At 42.4% G+C, this 10,670-nt stretch overlaps 1 protein-coding gene across 1 annotated transcript; it reads right to left on the bottom strand.

Annotated features, from left to right (window-relative positions):
- Positions 1-4,151: 4,151 nt before the first annotated feature.
- LOC311237939 (elongation factor 1-alpha-like) lies at positions 4,152-7,634 on the bottom strand (the record flags this gene model as incomplete). The annotated part of the gene is made up of 7 exons (XM_084325914.1): positions 4,152-4,261; positions 4,501-4,735; positions 4,827-5,083; positions 5,786-5,936; positions 6,011-6,307; positions 6,799-6,978; positions 7,491-7,634. The coding sequence occupies 7 exons, from the start codon at positions 7,632-7,634 to the stop codon at positions 4,152-4,154; spliced, it is 1,374 nt and encodes a 457-aa protein (XP_084182040.1).
- Between the last annotated feature and the right edge of the window lie 3,036 nt (positions 7,635-10,670).

Genomic DNA, 10,670 nt, shown 5'->3' with positions numbered 1-10,670 from the left:
GTGCCATATTCAATCAGTTTCAGTAACTACAGTATATAATCGGACCTGCAAACTGATAAGAGGTGAAAAGGTGACATGTTTACGAACCTGTAGGTTTGTGGGCATTGTCCCCCAGAAGAAAATCATTGTGATTTTAACATGTAAACGAAGCACTCGGAGGAGAAAATAAATGGAAAAGACAACCTGTACCCGTACAATTACATTTTCATATATAACGCAGAGGCTGAGAATCACTTTTCTTGCTGCCAGTAGAACTGGAAGAGCTATCGCGTGTCGCCCTAACCCTTTGAGAAGCTTTGTGGTCCGGGCTTGAACTTTCCATAAATGTGTCCATAAATCCATTTTGTTAGATCCAACACTGTCTGAATGTATCTTGTGATTATTATCAATTTCCGATGACAACTATTAGCGTTAAGTTATTTCCTGGTTGACGTGATGTCTGCGCCAAGGTCTTTTATTTGTATTTTCTCCACCAAATTTCTCCTTCAAATGGCTTTTGGAGAACAGATATTATTGAATTTGGGGGCAGCTGTAATCCTGTCTCTTGAGTCCCTGCGCTCATCATTGTCGTCATCACGTTAGTCCGCACCCCCTAACACACCAATGACTCTGCTTGGGGCGCTAAATTAATCGCCTTTTAGGCATCATATTTGAAGACACTGATTGGCTAAATTGAGTTGCTAGGTGCATTTATGTTGCCATGTGCATTTTTCAATTGGCTGCGTTGTGCACTGACGCCCAGTCAGTGGGGCGATGTTTCTAGCGCCCCAGAAGAGAGAGGGGATGAACAGGAAGCACGATGATTTATATTTGATATATATTATACGTTATTGTGCATATATTAAAATATTATTATTATATTTATAGGGGTCGAAATCTACTATAATAGAAAAATCCAAAACCACTTTCCACCAGGGGGGGGCGGCACCCTAGAGCCCTCTATGGACCAGCCGCCACTGTGTAGAACCTTAATATTATAGCTTATAACATTATGATCACTGAAGCAAACAGGAGCAGATACTGACTTTGATCACAACTCCTTAGCATTGGTATATGATCAATATGTGCAGCAGGTGTGATCAATACAGGTGGCAGATAAGAACCCGGAGATCATACATTTAAATGGAGCAAAAGGAAGAACATTCGGCTTCAGAGTCAGTTTGAGGGCATTCCAGATGTTGGAAGCATTAGAAGGAAAAAGCATTTTTTCCTAGTTTAAAGCAAACTAGAGGAACCATGAGAACCAACCAGTCTCATCAACTTGTAAGGAGCGGGATCCTGTGGCGGGAGCCTAAGGGTGGCATGGGCATCTTGTGAGAGCTGGATCCTGTGGCGGGAGCCTAAGGGTGGCATGGGCATCTTGTGAGAGCTGGATCCTGTGGATGGGTGATGGCGGTGTTGAGGGAATTGAGTGCCTGTAAATGTAAAGTGGTGTAACCATGAAAAAACACAAAATAATATATATTTTCAATCATGCACCTTGAATACATAAAATCATTATATTAAACATCTCAGACTAGTATGAACCTAGGGGCTCAATCCTCAATTTATTTAACCCTTAAATCTAAGTAACATGTGTTCCTTGCATGGGGTCAATTTGACCCCAGCAATTTAAACCTCCAGAAACTGATTATAGTTTTTATAATTAAAATCGTTACCCAAGTTTGTGTCAGGTACTCAATGCTGTGGTCATGTGCGGTGCTATTCCCAAACCAGGAGGTGATGGTACCAGTCAGGATGCTCTCTATTGTGCATGCGTAGAAGTTCTTAAGGATCTTCTGACTCAGTTTGAACCTAAGGAAGTAGAGGCGTTGCCGTGCCTTCTTCACTACACTGTCTATGTGTGTGGTCCATGTCAAGTCCTCGGTTATGTGGACTTCGAGGTACTTGAAACTGTTCACTCTCTCGACCGGTGCCCCGTAGATGCTGAGGGGTTGTAGTCCCTAGCCCCCGACCTCCTAAAGTCCACAATCAGTTCTCGTCGTTTGCAGAGATCAGGCCCACCACAGCTGTGTCGTCAGCAAACTTAATGATTGTGTTGCTGTTGTGCTTTGCCACACAGTCATGCGTGTAAAGCGAGTAGAGGAGGGAGCTCAGAACACAGCCCTGGGGGGCACCTGTGTTGAGAGTGATGGATGAGGAGGTGCAGTTACCGGCTCTCACCACTTAGTGGAAGTCCAAGACCCACTGGCAGGGGTCGTAGTTCAAGCCCAGGTCTCTGAGCTTGACGACGAGCTCGGAGGTGACTATGGTATTAAATGCTGAGCTGTAGTCAATGAATAGCATTCTCACATAGTTCCCCTGCCTCCAGGTGTGATGCTGCCGTGTGCAGCACATGGGCTATGGCGTCCTCCGTGGACCTGTTGGGCGATATGCAAATTGCAGGGGGTCCAGGGTGTTGGGGAGGGAGGAACAGATGTAGCCCGTCACTAGCTTCTCAAAGCACTTCATGGCTATGGAGGTGAGAGCTACAGGGCGATAGTCATTGAGGCAAGAAAACATTTTCAAAGGAAATAGATATAGAAGCATAGGCTTCTTCCTACATCTTTTAGGCCATTTTAATATTGTTTAGAATCTTTCTAGAATCTTATATTAGACTTGGCGACTTTGATTCACAAATGCTTGCAGGTTGGATGAAAAACATCACAAGATTTGTGAACTCAGAACCTCCGAGGACCATGTGAATGTGGCATGTCTGCAGTGTGCACCAGAATTTATGGTGCGGATGGTTCTGGTAAACTCAACCTGTAAATTGATCAGGACCAATTCATCTATACAAGACGATAGTGTGCAGATGTTATTTTAGGTAATCATTTGAAGACCAATTAGCTCACTTACTGTGCACACATTTGGAAGAAACATTAGGTTGACATGGAGCTCTGAAGAATATCTTAACTCAATTCCTTTAGAAAATGTGATTCATGACATGTTGCTTCATGATCTTTTCTAAGCGATACAATGAGAAGTGGCAAACGAATTTACCAGTTTCCCAGAGTACCTCATAACACCGATTAGGTGAGGAGGATTCACCAGTGTCATCACGATCAAATAATCAATCAACCTTATTATGGACTCAGTCCATATAAAAGAGGACATTACATAGAATAAAATACATATAACAAATCATAGTTTAAAATAAAAATATAGATGATTAAGTAATTAATTCCATATAGACATGACTGCTACGACTATATGTATGAGTCAGATGAGTGTCACACCTATATAAGTCAGATGACTGCTAGGACTACATGTATGAGTCACACCTATATGCAAGTCAGATGACTGCTACGACTTTGTATGAGTCAGATGAGTGTCACCTATATGTATAAGTCAGATGACTGCCAAATAGGGTTCACAGAAGCAACTAATTAAACTAGTGTTTTATGTAGTTCCAAGTGTGCAGACCTTGTGACTTAGTTCAACACCTTACTGTACCTCGATTAGATTCCAATTAGTCATCGTACAGTATGAACATTGGCATCAAACCAGAGCACACGTTAACAGTAAGTATATACTTAACAAAGCTACTGTGTAAATGCTAAAGCAATGGTGGCCAGTGGTATAACTAAGTAGTAGCTATGGGATGTATAGATAGTGCTGCACATATCTATATTAGGGGTGTAACGATGCATCGAGCCTAATGTGATGATTCAACTGCTATAGGATGAGGTAGGTCGTTGTGATAGTGTAAGGCAGTGAGGCAGTGAAGCCAGTAGATGGTATCGGCAGAGTTCCTATGCTATGGTCATTGTCGTAGAGTTCAGCGAGTTGACAGACGGGAACCAGCCAAACCAAGCACCTGCCAGAAACGCCCACCACATCCAAAAAGACACCAGCACAAGGAATTAGCCATTAGGCCAAGAGTGTAAACACTTGAAGTTGTTCCAGGTTGTCAAATACAACTATTCAGAAAGCAAGCAGCCACACAAGATACAAAATACTTTGAAAGCTTGTTTATTTCAATCAGAAGCTTTACTTTTCCATTTAATTCAGTTCTAGTCCTTCAGGACTCTTAAATTCAAGCAGCTTAATTTGACAGATTCAACATAAAATGAACATTAAAATTATACAGAAATCTGAAAAAGGAAATTCCTTCATACCAGGACACACTGGTAAACAAAACTCTCATTACCAGACAGACTTAAATAAAATTATTTACAGAGTGGACCCTTCTCAGGTTTCTTCAATCCCTTGTCATTCTCCACCGATTTGATGACACCCACCGCAACAGTCCGCTTCAAGTCCCTCACAGCAAACCGTCCTGAGGAAAGGAGAACCAACATGTCTCGTCAAGCCAGCCTACAGTTTGAATGATACAACAGCAGTATACAGTGTAGACATGTGCCAAACCAAGAGTGACATGCTTAATTGAGACAATGTTCAATCTAGTTGGAGCTTAAGTAAATACAAGTTGTCCCAGTGAGGCTGCAAAAAGCAGTTTAGCAAATACAACATACTGTACATCTCATGTAGAAAACCAAGCACTATAAGATACTATACCTAGGGGAGGATATGTGAAGAAGCTCTCCACGCAGAGGGGCCGGATGGGGACCAGTTTTACAGTAGCCGCATCGCCAGACACCAGCGTCTGTGGAGAGTCCTCCAGTTTCTGCCCAGAGCGGCGGTCAAGCTTCTCCCTCAGCTCAGCAAAGCAACAGGACACGTGGGTGGTGTGGCAATCGAGGACAGGAGAGTAGCCAGCCTTGATCTTACCTGGATGGTTCAGAATGATGACCTAATGGGAGACAGCAATGATGAAAATTTAACAGTAGCCTTCAGTCAGGATGTCGGCAGTGACCAACCCGAGCCAAACCCGTTAAACCAACCTGAGCCACGAAGCTGTTGACATCAGAGGGAGGATCTCGCTGGGCGTCGCCCGCCACATCCCCACGCCGCAGGTTCTTCACGGACACGTTCTTAATGTTGAAGCCCACGTTGTGCCCCGGCAGAGCAGTCTGCAGCCCCTGGTGGTGCATCTCTATAGACTTGACCTCAGCAGTAAGCTTGGCGGGGGAGAACGTCAGCATCATACCAGGTTTAAGGATGCCAGTCTCAATTTTGCCCACTGGCACAGTCCCAACCCCTGCAGAGTTGAACAGAAGGGGCATCAAGTCACCTACACCCAATTTTTTTTTTTTTTGTATCCACTTTCTATTTTTCTCCCATCCCAATTTCGTATCGTCCAATTCAACCCTCCGCTGTCTCGAACGCCGTTTCATGCCTCCCACAAGCCGGCTGCAATGTGGACGAAGCCATACATAGCACAAGTCCCCTCCGATACTCGAGGTAGCAGCCGTCGCATCTTTTCACCTGCGCAGCGCGATCTTTCAGCGTCAGGGGTCTGCGCTTTTGGAGGGACGCCGCCTGTCGCTTCTTGATTCTGCTGTACAGGCGCACCAACCGACCTGTAGGAGTCGCTGTCCACAACGTCCGATCCCCACTCATCAGCTTCCCACCCCCTAATACTGCCAATTGTATTAGTACGGACGACCAGCCAAACTGAAAGCAATGTGGAGCGCTGTGTTCGAACCCAGCGTCTCCAGCATTGGAGGTGAGTGCCTTGCCCACTGCACCACCTAGCCGCCCTCACCTACACCAATTTGAAAATGTATCTTACAAGAAAAATCATTCCAATCAATGCAAACCGCCAAACACTGCCAAGCTTCCTCATTATAATTCCCCTGCTGTGAATCTGAAGGAGATTATGAGACCCTGTACAACTTAGAACAGGTGAGGTGCTTCAGTAAGGCGAGGGACTGGTCAAGCCATAAAGAACACAGCTGACCTCCAATCTTGTAGACGTCCTGCAGAGGGAGACGTAGTGGCTTGTTGACGTTGCGCACCGGAGGGCGGATGGAGTCTAGGACTTCCAGCAGAGTCCTGCCACCTACATTACCATCCCTGCGCCTCACTTTCCAGCCTTTGAACCAAGACATCTGCAAAGACAAAATGTTCAGGATACTGCAAGTGATACAAGAAAATACATGTTCCCCATGTTGTCAAAACATACCTTTTGAGTTGCGGTGATCATGTTCTCCCCGGTCCAGCCAGAGATGGGGACAAAAGGGACAGCGGTGGGGTCGTAGCCGATCTTCTTAAGGAACACGTTAACACTTTTCACCACTTCATCAAAACGTGGCTGGCTGTACGGTGGTTCAGTCACGTCCATCTTATTAACACAGACGATAATTTGCTTGACACCAAGAGTGTAAGCCAGCAAGGCATGCTCTCTAGTCTGACCCTTCCTGGAAATGCCAGCTTCAAACTCCCCTTTGGCTGCAGAGACCACCAGGAGAGCAGCATCAGCCTGGAAAGGAATTTATAATGTAGTGGGGCTTCAATTAAGGAAGACCTATCATTTTGGGAAATGTACTTACCATTCTCAAGAGTCAGACAAGATGGATACCAATTTCCTCTGTGTTCAGTAGAGCTATCCGATTGCAAGCTAGCACAAATGAAAGCAGATACGGACCACTAGCCTAGCTTAAAACTCCAGGAGAGATGTTTTTGTCAACAGCTAGGATAGTGGTCCCCATCCATTCATCGTTTGTGCCAAGCTAGGCTACCTTGCAGAATGATAGCCTTCTCTACCGACCGCACAGAGGAAATTTGCATCCATCTTGTTGGTCTTAAGCGCATTTCCCGTAGCGTTTGTGTGTTCCTTAAGGTATAACATTAGCACAAATTACTGTCAAGGCCTACAGAATATACAAACATCATACCATTCATAAATAGTGAAAGGGCATAAATACACAGAGTGGGCCCAACATTGCCATCAGCCCTGTGAAGGCCACTTACCTGTGATGTGCCAGTTATCATGTTTTTGATGAAATCACGGTGGCCTGGAGCATCAATTATAGTGATGCTGTATTTGTGAGTGTTGAATTTCAGCAATGAAATGTCAATGGTGATCCCTCGTTCTCGCTCAGCTTTCAACTTGTCCAAGACCCAGGCATACTTGAAGGAACTCTTCCCCATCTGTAGAACCAAAAACATAAGATTGATATACAAGCAAAAGAAAAAGAAAAAAAAAACGCACTTTTAAAAGTTGAAACATGATTAAGGAACAAAAAGAGACCAACATGCAACAGCCATACACAGCCTTCATGAGGCATTACAATGACACATTTCTATTATGAACTAGCCAAATACTCATTTACTCCTTGGACCAAATGATACAGATCCAGCATTTTGCCACAGCCCTCATTTCTGCGTGTTATCCATACAAGCTAGTTTTATATTTTCAGAGGAAAAACATCTAGCCCAGGGACTGAAAAAGCAACCCTGCTAACATTGGCATATTTACAGTTTAAAAAACAAACATTTATAAATGTATAACTTGATGAAATGTCCCTGATCAAATAAATAAACAGTAGAGGCCAAGTGCCTTCTTGTGATATCACATTCACAAGTGATTTGGATTGATTTTAAAAACAGCAAATACAGTAGCCTACATGGCCTATAATTATTATTTAATAGTCATTCCATACCTCAGACGCAGCCTTCTCGAACTTCTCGATAGTTCTCGGGTCGACGCCGCCACACTTGTAGACGAGGTGTCCCGTGGTGGTGGACTTGCCGCTGTCAACGTGGCCGATTATCACCACGTTGATGTGAGTTTTCTCTTTCCCCATAGCAGCAGGGTTTGATAAACAAGATCACTGTAAAATATGCAGGAACAGCAGAACAACACTTAACCTTCCCCGTCTCAAAAGGAATGAGACAATGAATGATCACAGTGGAAGAGATTAAATACCACAACACCTTAATTGAAGACAGCTGCACTGCTGCTCAATTAGATCTGGTTGACATGAAGCTGCATCCTGATTGGCACTGTTTACACTGAACGAGAGAACGAATGCCTGAGGACATTTATGAAAATGTTATTAACGGATTGCAGAATGGGTACAATACAGTACGGCTCAATACACACAATTGTTAAGGGGATGCATACCAGAGAAAGACGTTCGTCTTGTTTACATCAGGGTCCCCCATTTTCAATTCATAGTGACATTTATGACATACATGACATCATGACATTTATGGCATAGGGACATACATGACATTTATGGCATAGGGACATACATGACATACAGGTATATAGTACTGTTACATTTGTGACATATACGATATGCAAATATACAGTACTGTTATCCATAGATCCTGACAGAGTATATACATATGATGGGGAGGAGACTGTACATTAGGAGGGGGTGGGTGGGTGGGAAAGAAATATACTGGAAACTCGGTACCTAAAAAGTTTTCCCCATTTTGTTGCTGAGCAAAAGTTCTTCCTCGGTTATTTTCACATTTTAAATGACTAAAGGGTTAAGGAAATGTGTTAGAAGGGTAGGTATATATATAATACTATATATAATAAAGAAGACAGGATCCAAGGCACTAAAAAAAATATTTCAAACGTTAGCTTTGTGTTCGCCACAAACCTTTGCAAACAAACAAAGCGAATGGTCAGAAAATTTTGTTTGCAATGAACAAAAAAGACGCTGGACTGAGGAAAATGTACCAGTCTAAAAGGCACTCTAAACAATAATCTTTTAGCTGATAGATTGCTGCTAAATTAGCTTAACTGTTAACCTATTTGTTTAATTAAACCGTAAGCCCAATTAGGTGTTTCATATTATTTGTTGACTTAAGTGACTATAATTAATTGTAGCCATTAGGTGAGTAGGATTCACCAGTGTCATCACGATCAAATCAATCAATCAAAACTTTATTATGGACTCAGGGTCCATATAAAAGACAGGACATTACATAGAATAAAATACATATAAAACACCATACTGTAAAATAAATCATAGTTTATAAGAGAAAAATAAGAAAAGAAAATAACAAATGAAATATAGATGAATTGATTAAGTAATTCATTCCATATAGACAACTATATGCACATTGCACACACACAGCTGAGATTGAAAACCTCTAAAGCTAAACCTTATATTAGACACAACCAAGATTATCTAATTTACAGTCATTTAGCGGCAAATAAAAAATATATAATATTTCTTAAGACAATTTAGAATAGAATAGATAAAAAAGAATTAACACGTAACAAATAATAATACAACAAACACACACAAAAAGAATAACCAATAGAATTAGGAGTAAACATATAAAGCAAATTCTCCATAAACAAAATAGATATTACATGTCCCAAAAGGAGTAGGAAGGATATATACACTTACATGGTCCTACCTCCTTTTTATAACATAAATAGCGAACTTCAAGTTCATCATATACAACCTAAATAGTTACCTTTTTTAAATATGTTTACTCTTGGATACACTTGAAAAAAAACACAACATTATGTCATACAATCTAGACAGATTGATTTATGACGTCAATGTTTTTTTTCTCTGAAATGTAATGGAGTAAAAGTACAAAGTATACAAACCTAATAATACTCGAGTAAAGTACAAATCCCCCAAAACAGTACTTAAGTATTGTAACAAAGTACAATTACTCAAGTACTTTACACCCCTGGTTCTACATAACATGACAACACTCATCTGCATATTAGATGGTTCACTAGAGTATTACTAATCATGCACCCAGTATTAGAGACTTTCAATCGCTTGGACAGATCAGCCATATATAGATTAAGAACTGGGGACAGCTTTCCCCTTGTCTGACACCATTGCTAACCCCAAATGGGGCTGAGACACTATTGTCCCATTATACTTGCATAAGACAGCAGTTAAAAAACAGTGAAACCAGATACAAAAAGTAGAATAAAAGAATTTGGATAAAATCACGAGTCACTAATTAAAAAACAAAACTATAGGAACAGTGAGGACAAGAAAGAGTGCCTATGACCAAAGGCCTGTCTAAACAAATGTGTTTTAGTTGTTTTTTTAAAAGAGTTTTCAGAGGGGGCAGTTCGCAGGTCCAGGGGGAGAGCGTTCCAGAGCCTTGGTGCTGTCACCTCGAAGGCTCAATCACCCCTTGTTTTCAGCCTGGACCTGGGGACCACCAGGAGGTGCTGATCGGCAGATCTGAGTAAGCGGGTGTTGGTGTAGGGATGGATGAGTTCAGTGATGTAGATAGGAGCCTGACCGTGGAGTGCTCTGAAAGTGAAAGTGAGGACTTTGAAGTGAATTCTATAGTGTACCGGGAGCCAGTGCAGGGAGAATGGGAGTGATGTGACATGATTTTTTTTTGACCTTGTGAGTAGCCTGGCTGCAGCATTTTGGACCATTTGTAGTTTGTCTGCGGATGATTTGGTGAGACAGGTGAAAAGTGAGTTGCAGTAGTCAAGCCTAGAGGAAATAAAAGCAGGGGGCTTTTATAGACACTTTTCTAGACACTCAAAGTGCTCCCCACAATGTAGGGTGGAAATTGCCTCCTTCACATAAATAATAATAATAATGGATTGGATTTATATAGCGCTCTTTGTGACACCCCAGAGACCCCAGAGCGCTTACAGAGTCCATTATTCGTTCATATACAGTCATACCGGTGGTGGTAAGCTACAATTGCAGCCAGAGCTGCCCTGAGGCAGACTCACGGAAGCGTGGCGAATAATCATCGCCTACGGCCCCTCCGACCACCACCAACATTCATTCACATACATTACACATTCATACGAGGCAAGTAGGTTAAGTGTCTTGCCCAAGGACACAACGGCAGTGGGATGGACATGGGCTTGAGCG

The sequence above is a fragment of the Notolepis coatsorum genome, assembly GCF_963971535.1.
Source record: "Notolepis coatsorum genome assembly, chromosome: 12".
Classification (NCBI taxonomy): Eukaryota; Metazoa; Chordata; class Actinopteri; order Aulopiformes; family Paralepididae; genus Notolepis; species Notolepis coatsorum.
The sequence above is the reverse complement of the archived record's forward strand: the minus strand, read 5'-3'. Positions and strand labels throughout refer to the sequence as shown.